The sequence below is a fragment of the Phaethon aethereus genome (genome assembly GCF_964289735.1).
Source record: "Phaethon aethereus genome assembly, chromosome: 2".
NCBI classification, from domain to species: domain Eukaryota; kingdom Metazoa; phylum Chordata; class Aves; order Phaethontiformes; family Phaethontidae; genus Phaethon; species Phaethon aethereus.
Genome location: NC_138582.1, coordinates 152,194,774 through 152,212,605, shown reverse-complemented (window position 1 = coordinate 152,212,605; position 17,832 = coordinate 152,194,774). Strand labels below are relative to the sequence as shown.

General features: G+C 42.0%; 1 protein-coding gene across 1 annotated transcript in view; it reads right to left on the bottom strand.

The window, feature by feature from the left end:
* KIAA1217 overlaps positions 1-17,832 on the bottom strand; it is a gene marked incomplete at its 3' end in the record, with an annotated part of 184,658 nt that overhangs the window by 30,906 nt on the left and 135,920 nt on the right. Inside the window, exons 7-9 of the mRNA XM_082015340.1 lie at positions 11,766-11,870; positions 11,277-11,329; positions 4,111-4,271 (exon numbers count right to left, since the gene is read on the bottom strand). Coding sequence (XP_081871466.1) covers positions 4,111-4,271; positions 11,277-11,329; positions 11,766-11,870 — 319 coding nt within the window. The remainder of the gene's footprint in view (positions 1-4,110; positions 4,272-11,276; positions 11,330-11,765; positions 11,871-17,832) is intronic.

Genomic DNA, 17,832 nt, shown 5'->3' with positions numbered 1-17,832 from the left:
AAACTTTTTTAAAACAGTGTTCGAGCTCCAAAGTCAAGTGCCCAAAGGTAAGGAAAAGCAATGCAGGCTTTCCTGTCACCACCAAATTACAATTTCTTGCTAATTAGAGTTAACTTGACTTATAACTGTAAGCAGCAATCAAACAGAAAGAAATTTAAGATGTTTTTTTAGAATTTTAGCATCCTCTCCTACATGCATTAACCTTGGCTCTCACTCCCAGCCTCACCAGACTCTCCAGATAGCCACCTTGTCCCTCTTCTTCAGCTACTGCTCCAGCCATTATCTATCCCTGCTCTCTCGCAAGTACCCCAGCACCACCCCTGGCACCCACTTCAAGAATAATCTGATAACCAGTTCACTTTGAACCAATTCTTATCTATGAGATAGGTAACTGGAAAACCAAGTATTAGTTCACAGCCCTGCTTCTCATTAGGAGACAAGCATGACCTGTCCAGTGGGAGCCTCCCAGGCCCTGCTGGGAGAGGCTTCTGGGCCACCCACCTCCCCACACACTACAGTGCACAGCCACAAACACCGACTGACTGCCTGCAGCTCAGGATCTCTGTAGAATCTAATGATCTAATTCCTGAAGTTTGTTACCATACATATATTAAATGCAGTCTCACCAGTTCTATAATGCAGCTCAAAACATATTTGATTTTCTAACTCAAAGTTACACTTGTGAGACTATCATATACCATTTATCACAGTATTATTACTACATTTTCTACCCTTTCCACAGCACTCATTTCCCTGCAAATAATACATTGAGTGACGGAAGAGCATGCATGCATACACATTCCTAATGCTCAAATTTAATCATATCTAAATGCTTTCTCTTAAAGAGTTCAATTAAAGAAAGGAAGGAATAGACAAAAAAAATCCAATGTACACATAAGCTAATGATACATACCATGAACACGCACCCTAAGGCTTGCTTCAAACCTGCCACTAAGTGTTCTCATTATCTGGGCGTGCAGAATGAACAACCCCACTGAATTCATCATGGGCTCCAGTCTTCCCAACAACAAATGCATCCAGGACACAGGCTTGGGTTATAGCCTATCTCTGCCAATGAGGAAACCTCCATGGCACCATGAAACTAGTCTTTCTTGTGTATCACTGAAAATCAGAGCACTTAAGGAAGATGCTAGTGGAGTAGCAAGAAGTGTACCTAACCTCGAACAACAGCCATGATGCAAATGTCTTTATTTCAAGAATCTCTGGTTAAAATCCAACCACAGACTGAAACAGCCTTAACTTTTTCATTGCATCTGGTAACTTCACATTTAACTGGTGTGTGAATCAATCAATTGCTGCTGGGTATGTTTAAAAAGAGGACTTTGCCAGCACAGACAAAGGCTACATGAATGAACGGGTCTTTTCCTTCATGTGTTTCTCTGATTCTATTAAGCAAATGAGTAAGAACTTATAGTGATATCATAAATTGAAAACTGAACTATCAACAGTATTAAATATAGTTTTATGTCCTGCTCCTGTTTCTTAATTATCCTGCCAACTTTTGTGCCTATGCAATCATCATTTTCAGTTCTTTGAAATTGTTTCTTTTAGTCTGTCACTGTATGAAAAATTCACACAAACAGGAACAAACTGACTGCCAACCCAGGAGAAACAGTGAAAGTGAAAAATATGAAGTACTGTCAAACCTATTATGCAAACAACCTGGAAAAACAGAAAAATACTTTTCCCTTTTATTTAGAATTATTTTCCAAAAAACATAGTGCAAATTTTTTTCATTAGAAGTGTGATATTTCAACACTCTTCAGTTTAAAACACTACCTGTTTCACTTGCTGCCCTACAAACTGTACGTTCTTTTTCAAAATAATTCCACCCATTCAGGAAAGCCATGACAAAAACTCACTCTCATGAATGTAATTTATATGTAATATACCAAAGTTTCCCTTGAGCTACAGGTTCTTCCATCTGACTATCACAAATTTGCCCATTTCCTACTAGCACGATGCACCAAATTCACTATCGTTTCTGAAATAAGGGGAATCAGCCAGAGTTAATGACCACTCTCGGGATATGTCCTTTTTTGCTTCTCAAGACTTCCTTGGCAGCATTGATTTGTACAGATGGTACAAGTTTCTTCACTCCTGTGTGCCATAATGCTATATCTGATCAAAAGCAAGGTTACCACCCTGGGCAGGGCCATGGAGACAAGGTGCAGCTGGGGAAATGCCACCTCCTCGGTGAGCAGGCCCTGTGAGAACGATGCGCTCACTGCCTCCAGCGCAGCACTGCAACCTCCATCCCACTTTACAAGGCCACAGGCTAAGCACAGCTGGTGGCCAGACCACAGGCATTTGCCAAGAGCTGCGTTTGGCACATGGGTTTATAGGACAGAGGGGCTGCAGTGGTTTGTGGCACAAATGTGGAGGAATATGCACTTGTACATAATGTGCCAGGGCAGAGAACCCAAGCCAGAGTCTCAAAATTAGATGGGACCATGATGGCCGGCATGTAGGCAGCACTGCTGGGAACAGGTTTTGAAAGATACATTTGCTACAGGAACATATGGGGACTTTTAGATTGGATATTAGGAAAAATTTCTTCACTGAAAGGGTTGTCAAGCATTGGAACAGGCTGCCCAGGGAAGCAGTTGAGTCACAATCCCTGGAGGTATTTAACAGACATGTAGATGTGGTGCTTAGGGACATGGTTTAGTGGTGGACTTGGCAGTGCTAGGTTAACGGTTGGACTTGATGATCTTAAAGGTCTTTTCCAGCTTAAACAATTATATGATTCTATAAACATACTCATCCTAAACTGAAAATGTAAATAATGGGTGCTGTATCACAGGCAGAGGTCCCCTGGCTGGCACAACCGTTACCAGCAAACTGAGCACAGGACCTTGCCACAGCATCTTCAGTCTTGGCCACATTTTTTTTACCCTGATGTTTACCTCACTGTTCTGCTCTTTTGCCCCGTGACTGGTTCATAATTCAATTTCCTTTAGTTAAGGAAGTGAAGGCAAAACATGCTCTGAATTCTGACCTGTATTATCATTATTCTGTTGTAAAATTAATCAGCAAATCAATGAAGATTGACATAGTACCATTCCCATATTCAAAACCACCCTGGTCGTAATAGCAGTAGCTGCAGCCCTACAATACCAAACATGTGATGTCACTTTCCAGGCAAGGAGGACTGGCAGAGTACTGAAGTTTCCCCTGCTGTCTACTTTGTCTTACAAGAAATTGCTTTACCTCCTTTCACATCTTCTGAGACAATACACAGTGATCTTCAGTTTCCAATTAAATGAAGGGCTGAAGACCTGTACAGCTGCATACGCTTATTTTCACGGTCTCTGAGATGAGCAGCATATATTTGCATTTGCAGTATGACGGTATGTGTCAACAGAACATTTCGGTTAACTCTTCATTGTTCTTACTGTTTCTTGCTGGTTTTGAGGTGTTGATGGGTGTTAGGAAGGTACTGGTACTATGTAAATAAAAGTAGGGCACAACAAACCTTTGCAGCAGCTTTTGAAATATCTATTTTCCTTGCTGCTCAAGTTGTCTGTTCTTCTGGATTCTGTAAATACAGGACTCAAATTCTGGCTTAATGCATATCTACTGATCCTCAGCTACATTTGGGTTTCCTGGCATCAAAATTGTTTATTCAGGAACTTAAAAACTGTCTCAACTGTAAACAGTATGGAGCAGGAACATGGCTCTTCCAACATGTTTATACAGCACATAGCAGGGTCCAAACTGTAATCACAGACTTGGTATTACTGTAATATAAATACTGCTTTAATGTCTAAAGTCATCAAACGAAGCTAGAAATGAAGTTATTTCTCAATTGCTGAGCAGCAGTAGTTAAACTGACCTAATTCTCATACCTCTCGGACCATGCAAGTGGTGTATGCCAGAGCAGAATAAGCTTTTGTGTCTGTAATACTTGGATCTTCCCTTTGCTAGAACTTTGCTACTGAGAATCACTCCTGCACAAAGAGTAAAAGAGAGAGAAAGAGGGAGAGGGAGAGAGGGAGAGGGAGGGAGGCAGGCAGGCAGGCAGGCAGGAAGGAAAAGGGCATTTGCTGGCAACCCACTTTCCTGGCATTACCCAGATAAGCATACCTGTAGCTGCTTCATCTGATGCAGCTGCAGCCGCAGATCCGACACATTACGTTTCATGCCATGCAGACTGACTTGCATTGATGGGGCTCCAACAGGGTAGTGCATGACAGCTGACTCCAAAGTTCCCAACGCATTCTTGCCCCCAGATAGACTAGCAGCACCTGCAATAAGCAGCAGCACAGGTTGAGCTCACCAGTAAAGAAGGCGCAAACATGAATCCTCTGCCCACTGAATCCACATGTATTTCACACAGATGGACAAGAAAAGAAAACTACAGCTGCCAATGCTCAGTATTAACAGGGGACTGGCACCTTCTTATCCAATATATTTTGAGGGAAGACCGTACAATAACAGAGTGTATCTGTGCTGGAACCTCAGCCATATCTGAGCACTGCATTACCACAAGACTGCTTCCTACCACATGTAGTAGAGACAGGATAATAAGCTATAACTGCAGATTACACAAAACAGAAGCAAATCAAATCGGTGCTGAAAGTAGCTGCAGGATTCTCCTCCCAGGATCCATCCAAGACCAAGTTGATGTAAATTCACAGGACTCCTGAACTGCGTATTTGTTGATTAATTATCACTGGAAAGAGATTCAAACTGCCAAGTGTGGGGAAAAGGTTCCTATGGAGAATCTTGCCTTGCTGCTTGAAGTACAATTGCATTACTTCTATCAGCTGCCTCCAACAGCTAAAGCATGAAAACAGGAGAAATGAAATGATGGTGTGGCAGAGAACTGCTCTCCACCATGTGGCATCAACCCACTCCCCTTTAGTCTGTCATTTATTCAGGACTGCATTTACAAGGGAATACAGCATAACACAAGGAAGTGAGCTGAGCCATACTCTGAGAATAACTATCAGTGTCCTCATAAGACTTTCTTCATTAAATAATGCTGTTTCTCTACACAGCATCCATGTCAAGCTTGTACTTTTCAGTCTCAACTACCTGGCAAGAAGCTTTATTTACAGGGCGCTAGCAAATTCCAGCTCATCAGCTAACAGTTGTTATAGCTACTTCTGGCAATTTGTGTTTACACACCCATATTCTCCAAATTTTCTTTCTAATGTGTCCCTTCCCCTCCCCACCGCCAACAGGCAAAATGACAGACTGTCAGTAGGACACACTTCATTTTCTAAGTCCAGAACTATGTAGCCCTGCATACTCTTCTGATCACAGTGCCAGATCCACCTTGTCCCTCAGGCTCAGATGGCTCAGCCGGCTGCTGCTCCCTGAACTATTGCATTATGTCATTCCACACTTCATTTTCTTCCTTCTCTATGAATAAAACAATCTGAGGAAACCAAAAATAACTCATCAATGGATCTGCACAGGGACTTTGGTCATCATTTGTTCCCACAAGCACACATTTTATCAAGTTAAAAGAAACCAAGCAGAAACTAGTGTTGCGAGCCTTGCTTTGCCTATTGAAGGCAAATTTTCAGTGCACCAAAGGGCATGACACGTTCTTCTGGCTAGAATGATTATGAACCCAAGAGTGGTAAGTTTTATCCCCACCTTCTCATCCCTGATAGTCTTTTCAACTAGTAAAGTCTCCAAATGTGTCTGAGTGAGAACAGCTTAGCATAACAACAAATTGTTATTCTTTTGCCAACAGGTGTGTATATCTCAAACGTAGCCTTTGCAAAATTCATCAGGGGAAAGCATTTTTAAAGGATGGAAATTATGCCAGACTATTCTTCTTTAAAAATAGGCTAAAAGGTTTCTGAAGAATTACATTTCTTGCTTTACTTATGTTTGCAATTCCTATCAGTAAAAGTACAGGACCCTCTGGCTGCACCCATGCTGTATACGGTGTGCCATGCTATAGGCTACGGAGACATGCTCAGACAAAAAGCTGTTCTAGCCCGGTGCTGGCCATTGTAATGCTCTATCTTACCTAAATGTGCTCCAGCTAGATCTGCTCAGTGCTTCAACAACAGCACTTTTCACTTCTGAGCAAGCTGCTGCACATTTTTGCTTTACTCCAGTTTGATTCAATGTTCCTTTGACTTTCAAAGAGCTGCTTAACAGAAAGCAACGCTCAAGAAATAAACAGTCCTTGTTCACTGCCATTCTGTCCTCATTCCACGCTTCAGTCTAGTATACGTTAATACTCACCTGTCTATATGTACACTGCAGTTCCTCCTACAGTCAAGAATCATTTCTCTCCCACACGCACTATTTGTTGTATTTTTTTTAAAGAAAAGGGTATTTAGTTCATAAACCCTACAGACAGAAACCACCAGAGAGTCTGAAAAATGTGGGTAAGACTCCAAGAGTTCTGATCCCTAGCCACAAATCTGAACTATTTTTGAAAGCACATCTACCTTTCTGCTATGCTTTGCCTTAAGCAAAAGCTCCAAAACCTCAGCCCCCGGCCCTGTGATGATGCAGCCAAAGCATGAATCAGTCGCCACCAGTCTCTCCCCCTCCATGCTGGACCCCAATCAATTCACATATTTTCTCAGGAAGGGGTGCCTGCTTTCCTTTTAGTGTAGATGGACTGTGATCTGCTTCTGTGAACAATAAATGTCTCTGACTCCCCACAAAGCAGCTCTCCTCTTCTGCTGCCTTGGCCACCTCTTCTCACCGTTAGGTACCCTCAGCTGCCATAGCGTCCCTGCTGCGGAGTGTGCTCAGAGCCTGTGAAGCATGATGTGGGACTTCGGAGGGTGTGAAACACCACAGGCACCAAGTGAGCATGGGAGCGCAGTAAGGATCACTAACTGATTTCTCAGAGATTTTCATCTAAAAGGAGTAACAGGGCAGCTGAATGAGGGGCTGCTTCATCTAGGGAGTACAGCTCGCTTTTGGAAATAGTCCCAAGCTGCAGCTTTGCAATTAGATGTACAGCCAGATGGATTGAAGGGAAAGAAACAGTGTTGGCTCTCAGCTTTTTAAATAAATCCTTGCTGGAGCTAGGTAAGGGGGCCTGAATGCAAAAACCCTCCAGAATTCCCTAATACTCTGGACAAAAAACAAATGTTAGCTTTTTTTACAAAGGCTAATGAAACTAAGCTGCTATTTTTCAAGTACAAAGAGAACTGATGTGCAGAAAGGGGAAAGGTTTGCTATTTGCCCAGGCTCAGGAAAGTAAGGAACACAACTTCCGCTCTCTGACACTTGACCGTTCTCCTTCTGTTTTCTAGATTTTATTTTTCTTTCTAAAATGCTAAGGAGTAGGCTAGGAAAACACCCAGCAATGTTTCTTCACAAATTACTCATATCCTTATTAAAGAGCCACACATTTTCAAGCATCATTTGGGGAGACACGTGACAGTTACTTAGTTCTCTTTCCATCCAGTTAGAATCCACTAAAGAAATAGGCAAATACAACGTTACGGTTGCAGTTCCATCATTAACAAGATGTTATGGCCAGGCACTAAAACACCCTTAAAAGAGTAGAATATTCTATATATATTAGTGTGCAGCTTCACCTCATTGATCCCGAATGAATTCAGGATCATGTTTTACCTGCAAATGCTGACAGAGTTCAAAGACTGGCATGATCTGTATTTGAATCTGAGGTAAGCAAGCAGATGTGGACAATGTTTTTAATTCACAGATCATCACAGCAAGAGTCACGCATGTGAAAAAGGCACACAGATATGCAGAGATGACAAGACAGTTCACAAAGAGTGAGGAATCAAATCTGAGTGCTACATGTGTAATACTTCTCCCTGCTGCCATCTCCCTCTTTTGGTTTGTACTGGTGGTGTTAGTGCAGGAAGACGTATTCCTTTTCAGGAAATACTGAAATGTCCTTCTTCCTCTTCCAACAAGGCAGCAACCAGCAAAGAACTATTGCTTTTTTTGGTGATCTGTGATACAACTGATCTCAATTTAATCAATAAATTCAGGATTTAATCTATCAATCTCACCACTTAATGAACAAAATATGACAGAAAAGGTGAGCATTTCTCAGCATATTTGTTAGCAATCTCAAGGATACTCTTCCTAGTATGGTTTGTTTCTAGAGTGACATGTTGTTCCTAAGCAAAGAGCCCCCTGATGCCATTCACTTTTGACGAACTGAAGAAGGTTATAAGGATTCAGTCATGGGATTTCTCCTAATATTAGTAGAAGAGACATAGCCAGTCTGTGGAAGGTTACTGCTCTTTGAACCCACCCCCATTAAAGAACTGAGCCTAAACCAATAAAACATAAGAAATGTAAACAAGCATGATCATTACAGGCTCATTTTCCCAGTGAAAAAGCATTTTTATTTAGGCTCTTTAATATTTGAGGCTAAAGAATCCACTACAGACTGTCAAAGCAAAAACATGTTAAATACAACAATGTGGATTATGTGAAACACTAGAGTATTCACAATCAAGCTATATAGAGTTATCTAGGATTTAGAAAATTTGGGTTCTTTCCCTTCCCAAGTGAGCTAGTTCTCTATTTTTTTTATGAAAGTCTCCTATCATTGGAACACATACTATAAAATACAATGTTGGTTCAACATTGATGAGCCAATTTTATCCTGCACAGATGTTTTATTGTTCAGGATGGGAAGCAATTCAAGTTTCTGCTTACCAGTGCTCTAGAAAGGACTGCTCAATCAACATTTTATACCACTTTTTCTTTCAAATAGATTTTGAAATGGCTAAAACTGGTATCTTAGTGCACAGTTGTCAAGTGGAATTGTATACTGAGAGAGTCAACTTTCTAAATGGCTATACTTAATAAGGATTGGGGTGAATTGAAGAACAAAACAGTGGTCAGCAAAAGTGTTTCTAGACGCTGCTGGCACGTTTAAACCCAAGCATATTTAGACATAGTAGAAACATTTGGTAGCATATTCTGGCAGATTGCTTAATTTTCAAGTAAGCAGGGACTGCATTGACTTATTAGACTGTCACATGCAATTTCAAAAGCAGTTGCAAAAGCAAAATATTCTATTATACAGGAATATTCTGTTATACAGGACTATTCTATTATGCAGCAGTCTTCAATAATAGCTGATGTGAGTTAAAATATTGTAGTATATTGGGGTGAGCATCACACCTTGTTTCACTTACCAGCTACAGTTTAATTTTGTGTCTGAGTCATGCTGGAAGGACAGGATTTAGGGATGCAGATGCTGGAGTTACTACCATACTTTATAGCACTGATAGAGATCCTTGCAGACAGCTGGCTGCATGACTGGCCCCACTGCTCTATCCCCATCTCCCCAGTGATCAGAAAGGCATCTGTTGCACAACCTGAATGCTGGTATCCTTACTCACATGCTGGATATGGGCATCACCATGTGACAAAGTCAATGTTTCTGTCAGTACGTGACAGATGCTGATCTGGTCTTTTGACAGTAAATTACACACACACACCCCTCTGCCCCGCCATGCTTGGACATGCAGCTGTTATATGTAATTTTGCCATTTCAGGGACAGGCCTTCAGTCATATGACAAGGTGAGGAGTCTTTGGGAACAACAGTGCCAGGAAACGGCTGCTGGTCAGATGAACCACGCTATTCTGGTGGGCTGGGCATGACTCCCACACCAAGGAATCCCTAGCTGTGCTTTGAGTAGGGCTGTTTTCCCAATGAATATTATTTCATTTCTTATTTCATTGAAAGCACATTCACACACACACCCAAATCACTGAATAATTTAGGTTGAAAGGGCCTCTGGAGGTCATCTGGTGCAAACTCCCACTCAAAGCAAGACCCACTTAGATCAGGATCTCCAACTCAGTGCCGCCTGCAAAGTACTTCTCTGAGTTAGTACAAACACAGGGAAAGCAGAAAGGCTGAACAGCAGTACAATACAAAGAGGAAAACAAGGCAACGTGTGTGCAGATTTTCGTGGTTTCATAGGTACTTTGTATGAGACAAGGCCAGTAGAAGAGGGAAATACCATAAATTCTCAGTGTATAATGACATTGAAATAAGGAAATGCCTAAGAGCATTTTGAGGCTGTTTTGAAAAATTATAGACTTTTCAGTAAGTTGTCTGAAACTGATAAATTACAACTTATTTCTTCACAGCCTGACGTATTGCTCTCCCCATCCTGGGCCAGCAGGAAGGGAAGAGTTGGAAGGGGACCAGAGAGTGGCTTGGGAGCAAAGCTCCAGCACCAGAACTTCAGCTCGCTTGCTCTTGCATATGCTTGATAATTTCCAGGTCTGGTTTGGTTTCTGTCGGTTAGAAGGACGTACTGCAATTCCAGATAAACAGGAATCCTGAACGTGAACTAACAGCTCCAACAGAAAGGCTAGTTAAAAGCATAGTAGATTTGCTAATAAATGTGTGTGGTTTACTACCTGCCGGAACACAGACCTCCCTGTGGGAACAGCATTACCAGGAAGCAGGGAACTGCCTTTATTTGCATTCAGTGCATGACAAAGGGTGAAGAGGAGGCATATAAACACAAGCACACCCTGCAGACATCTCCAGCAGCAGTCCATACACAAAGAGCTCCAATCACATGGAGATTTTCTCTCACAACAGCCTTAACTCCATCTTTTAAACACTTAACAGTTCTCCAAGTGGGAAGCTAAAATAAGACCAGCTCTTATTGGCTTCATAACTGATGCTTGCTCAGAACAGTTTAGCTGCACGCTAATAATTAATAACAGATCAATATGGCTTAATTAGGGAAAGTGCTATTTTGCTGACTACTAAATTCCTTAGTGCCACTTCAGGATATGGTTTAGTGGGCTTCGTGGTGTTGGGTTGATGGTTGGACTTGACGATCTTAAAGGTCTTTTCCAACCTTAATGATTCTGGGATTCTGTGATTGCATCCATAGCTTCCTACTGACAGAAGAACCTTAGAAAAAAGTTCAGGTGACCAGAATAGAAATGAAATATTTAGCCTTCTACAGCAATTCGGATACATCTGGGGTTAGTGGCAGATATATACTACAGGCGGGATGAGTCACTGGAAAATTCACCATATGCAGAGACTCTATATCTCATTTAAACCATCCAGCACAGGTGTGAAATTCATTCCAAAGACCACCTCAACCTGTCAGAAATTCCTCCCTTTAACAAAGATGTGAGCAACTCTCATATCCTGAACTTGAACTTCAGTTCTGACAGTACAGCTATGGGAATTTAAGGAAATTTGACATTTCCATAAGTTGGGATGGTAGTAATGTTGGAGCTATTCATACACATGAATAATTTGTACATTAAAAGTGAATTATCTTACCTGCAGTGTCAATGCTGCTCTTGCTGGACACAACTTTCAACATCATCTTCTCACTAAGTAATAAAAAGAAAAAAATCATAATTTTAACTTACTAACAACAAAATTGTAGTGAAGTTTATAATCAGCAACTTAAATGGCCTTGTCTAGCATATATTTTTTTTTAATTTAAATCACCAGTAGTTTGTCAGTTGTTTTTTTTTTAAATCAGCTTTTAATACAAGTTAAGCAAGGAATGGAGTTTAAGCAGTAGAAAGTACAGAGATGTAGCTACATTAATTCTTTTTAACACAAAGAAGAGTAATGCAGTTAATCTCCATCTATCATTTGGCATATTCTTCCTCTCTGCCTAGCATTCTCATGGGGATGATAAAGATATTTTAAAATGATTGAGCATTCAGTGTTTTTTTACTATTACATTCAAATATTATTTTTGTTGATTGATGACTAAAATCATTACAGAGAAACAGATTTAATGAATTCTTTTTTTACCTAGAAGCATCTTTGCTATTACTTGTATTTGGCCCTTTAAAAAGCGCAGACTGAACAAGACCAGTTAAACTGGCAATCTGTTTCTCCATGGCTTGTATCCTCTCTCTGTAAGACAAGAGAACCGTTTGTTAAAGCCAGATATATTTGCTTTCAGACTTGTTTTTCTAGGTGAATGATTACCACAGGATTGGAAAGACACTACAGAGTTTGTGCAAAGGCCCATGGGTACCAGTTTGCATATACCTTGTTGCAGCAGCTTACCGGATCTCGGTTTGGACAGCTTTTGCATGGTAACAGACAATAGAAAAGACATCTGCTTGGTTAAAAAAGAACAAAACAAACAACCACCCAGATAATAAACTTCTAATGATCTCATGAGACAGGCACCTAAAACAATCCGTTAATGGCTCTTGGAACCAGTGAAAATATTTTTTCTCAGCATTACATATATTTTTTGTCTTTCACTTACACTGGGCCAGTAGTTTTTCCTGTGTATAAGGTTTCAGGATTAAAGACTTTACACTTCTTCTTGTTACTATTTTTACTTTCCCCAAACTCAGGAATTTTGTCTGCAAAGCATTTAATCTGCCCAAGCTGACTGCTTCCCAGCCCAAATCCTTTGCACCTGACATCGCAACTGTCCACTTTGGAAAGCACAGCAATGTAACAGACCAGGCACAGGACACCAAAAGCAACATTAACGTAAAACAGATTCGATTTTATGCACATATCCTTAGAAATTCCTAAAAAGCAGAAGAAAAGAGATGAAGAAGAACTGTAGTAAGTATGGTCAGTGTTTTCCATAGGTACCCAAGGCCACTAAACAACACTGACTTTTTTGGGATAAGAAGGTTAACATTTGTGCATGTATTAGTCAGGTACCAGGTGACTTCCTCGGAGGGCTCCAGAACAGCCCTTTGCTCACACAGGTGTCTACTTTCACATGCCTATATGTCAATGACACATCACAACACAGACACACATCAATAGGGGACCTCAGACAGGACCTTCTGAAAATGCGTCCCTATACGCCAGCAGTTAAGTGACTGGGGACACACACAAAAGCAAATCCTAACAGTGGGCTGTGATTTTTGGAAGATGACTGGGAACAAAACTTCTCAAAAAGCAAGCGACTAAGACCAGCAGTGATGACTGATGAAAGAAGATGGGACAGACACATGCAGCCCCAGACTCGGCCTGCTGCAGGGGCCATCCATCACCCAAGCTCCAGCCACCCTCAGCTCCGGTTGCCATTTGGTGGCCAAAGCAATAATGCCAATAGATAAGGGCCATAGAAACTCAAATGTAGGTACCAATACCAGGCAAAAGCAAGCTGACATGATACAAAGCAAGTAACCAGCCCAGCTTGTAGCCAGCCAGATTATCCAGACTAATTATTTCATTCACATTCAGGGAATGAAATGAGGTTTGCTGGGATAGCACGCAGATACCATAGCCAGGAGCCACTCCAATACACCCAGACATTGAGAAAACAGGGTTGCAAAACAAGTAATGAGATGCTAACAGACACAAGGAGGGAAGAAGAGAGTGCTCCGTCAGTCTCCAGCCGGCAGACATGTTCTTACTGCAATTTAATAGAGCGTGCGCGTCTTACTTTTCTGTCTTCATGTTGAAAGGTATTTTGAATGGTGATGAGAAGACTAGTGAATCTGACCTAATTCATTTCAAACCAAAAAATATGTTACAGAATTTTCACTATTATAAGTTTTAAAATGAGAAACTGGTTCAGGCTACAGTAACCTTTGGAACAAAAACAAGTACTAAAAGCCTGGGATAAATATATTCTAACAAACTTTAATGCAGCATTTTTGACACTTAATAATGAAAACATTTTTTTTCCCAGATAATCATCATAAACCCTTCCTGGAACTAAACTCAGTTTGAAGACTATCTGTTTTACCAATTCATAAATATGATGTTTTTTCCACCCCACATTCAATAATCTGGAAACAATTTTCTGCTTCAAAAGAGATTATGGCAACACAAAGCTGATCTTGTCCTTTGCCATGAAATCTAGGAAAATATGTTGTTAAAAAGGAGAGGGATGTTCCAGAGATAGGAGATGATGAAAAACGAATGAAATACTGGAATCATTTGCACAGAGCACATTATTTTTCATATGGTAAAAGCATTAAGAATGTGAAGAATCTACATGTGCTCTGGAGTTACTCCATTAAAGACAAGGCAGGATTTTTCCTGTAACTGTTTCACTGTAATACCCAGACTTGTTATGGCCATCAGCACCAAACATTTCAAAAACAGGTGTCTGAAAGGAGGCGCCTGTTAGGCATTAAATAAAATGACCTGATTTTCGGAGACCTGGCGGTCTGACTGATGGTGGTGGGAGGCAGCGTGCTCCAGTGCGGGCAGGGAGGGTTGCGGCCAGCCCAGTGGCAGGGCCATGCTCTGGGCTGACGTGGCTGGAGGGCTTGTGGCCCAGTCTTGTTGCCTGCTGCATGGCCCCAGAGGAGCAGGGAGAGGCTCTGCAGCCACCCCCTTGCCCTCCAGCTTCCCTGTGAACGGCTGGAACAACCTCAGTGCCAGAGGGAAAAAATGAATGCTTTCCTCAGCCTCTGCCAGGCCGGAGTCTATCAATCAGGGATGCTGGCAGTGTCGTGACAGTTGTACATTTTTGGTTCGCAAGACTGTATTCTCTACCTCTCGCAGTGCTCCCTGCAGTGGAGAGGGAAGGTGGGGGGAACAGCCTGCCTTGCCATCCCTTCCTGCACCTGGCAGCCCGAGGTCGCTTGGGTTGGGCAGGCCGAGGTCCCCACAGCACGGGGCAGGCCGGCACTCTGGTGACGTGGGGCAGACCAGGGTCCCCAGGGCACAGGACAGGCCGGCACTCTGGTGACAAGGGGCAGGCCGGGGCCCCCAGGTATGGGGCAGGCCGTAGAGGGGGGACTGCACTAGGAGAGAGGGGCAGGCAGAACAAAACGCAGTGGTGCCTCTTTGCCAGCGGTGGTAGCACAAGAAGGACAAACCCCGTCTCTGTTCCCAGATTAATTTCCCAGATAAATCTGCATCTCTCCACCACCCAGGAAGAGCAGGGAGGGTCCCTTCTACAGCAGTTGGGAAAGAAATGGCTATTTTATCAGCCTGAGCACGGAAGGGCATTGTTTTCCTGTGAATGCTGGGAGAGTCAGAGGTGGTAGCACAGTGGGGGAGGAAAGGAGGGAGCAAGGTCAGAAGTGACTCCCAGCTCCAGCTGGCCTCTCAGTCAGACTTGGCTTTGGCTTCTCACAGACCTTGGCCAGCAAAGCAGGCACAAGCCGCTCGCCAGCCCTGCTCCCCCGGCAGCCTGATCCACTGCCCCAGCTCCAGGTACATCTGGGCACTTGGGCCCTGCCTCAGCATCTCGCTCCCCACATTCAGCAGAAGCAAAACCAGCCCTTGCTTCTCCAGGATCTGTGTACTGAGACATCAGATTTCATCACCAGATTTCCTCCTCACAGTCTCACAGAGGGTTCATGTCATTCCCTCTACTGCAACTAACTGGAAGTAATCCCAAGCAGGCTACAGCGTGTTGCTGAATTGGTACCCACTTCTCACTGTGATGCTATTTAAGTGTGACTTGCATGTTCCTTCCCTTTCCTGGGGACATCTTTAATATTCATTCATCGCTGAGAAGTTACTTCACATAGACACAAACTAGAAGTGGGCTGTGTAACTGTTCCTGCCCAATCCCAGGCTGTGCAGTGCATCATCCATAACAGACATACTCAAATACCATCCGACACCATGAACTAATTGGCACACTATCCTGGAGAAAGATTTTCAGTGACTTCATATTTTATAGTTAAACCCTGAGTGAAGTCTGTATAGTAATCAAAAGGAGGGTCAGAGACAGGGAAAAATACATTTCTTTCTATATTACCCGATGAGAGAAACATGTCGTTAGAAACTTTCTCATCTCACTGGGAAAAAACAGGAAACAGGAGTAGGTTGTCTTTCCCAATGGCTTTCCTAGAAGCACGTGAAAGTGGCACAGTCAGACTTTACCCCAAAGTCCCCTCAAAACATCAGAGGGAATATCCTGGAAGAGTGTGAAGCAAAGAGCAGCAGAACTCTTCTGTACACTTCTCCCAAGGGAAAGATACACACAGGTGAATATTTCAATCTTCTAAAAATAAAGTTAAATTCAAACTTTCTACAGCTTGATGCTAAAGGGAAAAGGGAAGCTCTGAAGCACTGCCAGCTGTGATACTATTTGACAACTCTTATCCAAGAGCCTGCATCTCATCTTCCTATGCACAGTTCCCTCAACAGAAGGAAGCCGAAGCACAGTTTACCTTTCCTCCATGCTCTGTTCATCTTTTTCTGCCTGGTTATTCAACATCTTTCAGAAATCAAGATGCAATTTTGGCCCTGTGGAAAGTGTCTGAGAGGGTATATCTGCTAAGTCCACCCTTCTTATACAATTCTCAGTGCATTGCTGATGAAGTCTCCCACTGTCCACAGCTTTACAGAGCATAACCATTTTTTTCCTAATGCACAGAAAGTCCATCCACACTTTAACATATCAAACAATAAAGTGGTTTTGTGATGGGAACAATATCCAATAACCTACATGTGGTCATTACACCTTAGTCTTGAACTGCAAGCCACAAGTCATGAATGTGATCACATTTTTTGCTCAATTCCACCATCATCTTTTCTCACTAATGTGGCATAAAAAGAAGAAGACAAAAGTTGTGTTCAGGCAGAAGAGAACCACAGTACACTCCTGAAATGCTTTTGGAGGAAAAACTTTGTATAGGTCTATCTTGGTATTCTAAAGATTGTATTTTAGTGAGTAGCAGCATTTATTAGATACTTATTCAGCACTATCAAATAACCTAGAATTTTGCAACACAACGTGTGTTTGAAATGCAAAGAATGTAATTTAAATGGCATTTAATTTAATGCACTTTTGGGTAAACAGCTTCTTTTCCAATTTGTCAACATTTAAACATTCGCTTTGCCTGTAGTAACTTCCAGAGCTGTCCACCATAACTACATGAATGGGCCATCCAAAAATATGATAGCAAATCACTGTTTAAACAACTTATACTCACTCACAAAAATTTCCTCATTCTTCCTGTAAACCTCAGATTTAAGGGATGATGACCCCTTGAAGATGAACTAATGCACCCTGCTACAACTTCTAAAGTTTTCGTGCATATGAATACTAGCATATTTTATTTTTTTAAATTTCCATGAACTTGTTTCTTCTCACTATTGTAAAAGAGCTTTATATGGAATGCTCCTGGTAAATTAATTACTGTGAGAATTTATTCCATGCTTTATACCACAGAAGTAGCTACCTTGAAAATACGCGAGGTAAAACAGATACAAGAAAGAATTACATGAAGCAATTAAATCCCCCTCAGCTCTAGCTTAAATAACAGGCTTGATGAAACTGGCTTCCGCAATGCAAAACTAAATGGGAAACTCCTAAAGAAGAGATCTGAAATACCGGTTTTCATCTTTTGTAGACCCAAGTCTGCTGCAGTTAACATTCCAAAGGTAATGAACCCATTTTCTTCAACAAAGCCAGAATATGGTCAATGAGAGGTCTGATCTGCTATAAGTACTCAACATATACTGATAAAGCACATGCATATCCTACTTCAGCCCTGGACTGGAAAAATTGAAGGAGAATTAACAGGGGAAGAGAGATTCAGTTTAACTTCTGGCATTGTCACTATCCATTTTAATCTTTTCTCTGACTTACACTTAAACTATGCATTGTCCTGAGGTTGTGACAGTGCTACTTTAAGGTAATTTCCACATAGAGATGGCAGAAGAGATGTTTTCTCTGTTCTCAGCACAGTCCACTAGGGACTGAAGGAACAGTACTAAGATGATGGGTTTAATGCTTGCAGGATCCTCAACCCACTCCTGAGTAAGTCAGGACGGGGAGTCTGTCTTGTCACAGTGCACAAATGCAGACGACTTCCCTCCTCAGTACCCCCAAGGCTAACATACTCCATCTGCCCTTTTGCTGCTACCCCCCCACATCTGAGACCGTCTGCATGCAGGCTGACCGAACACACCACCATTC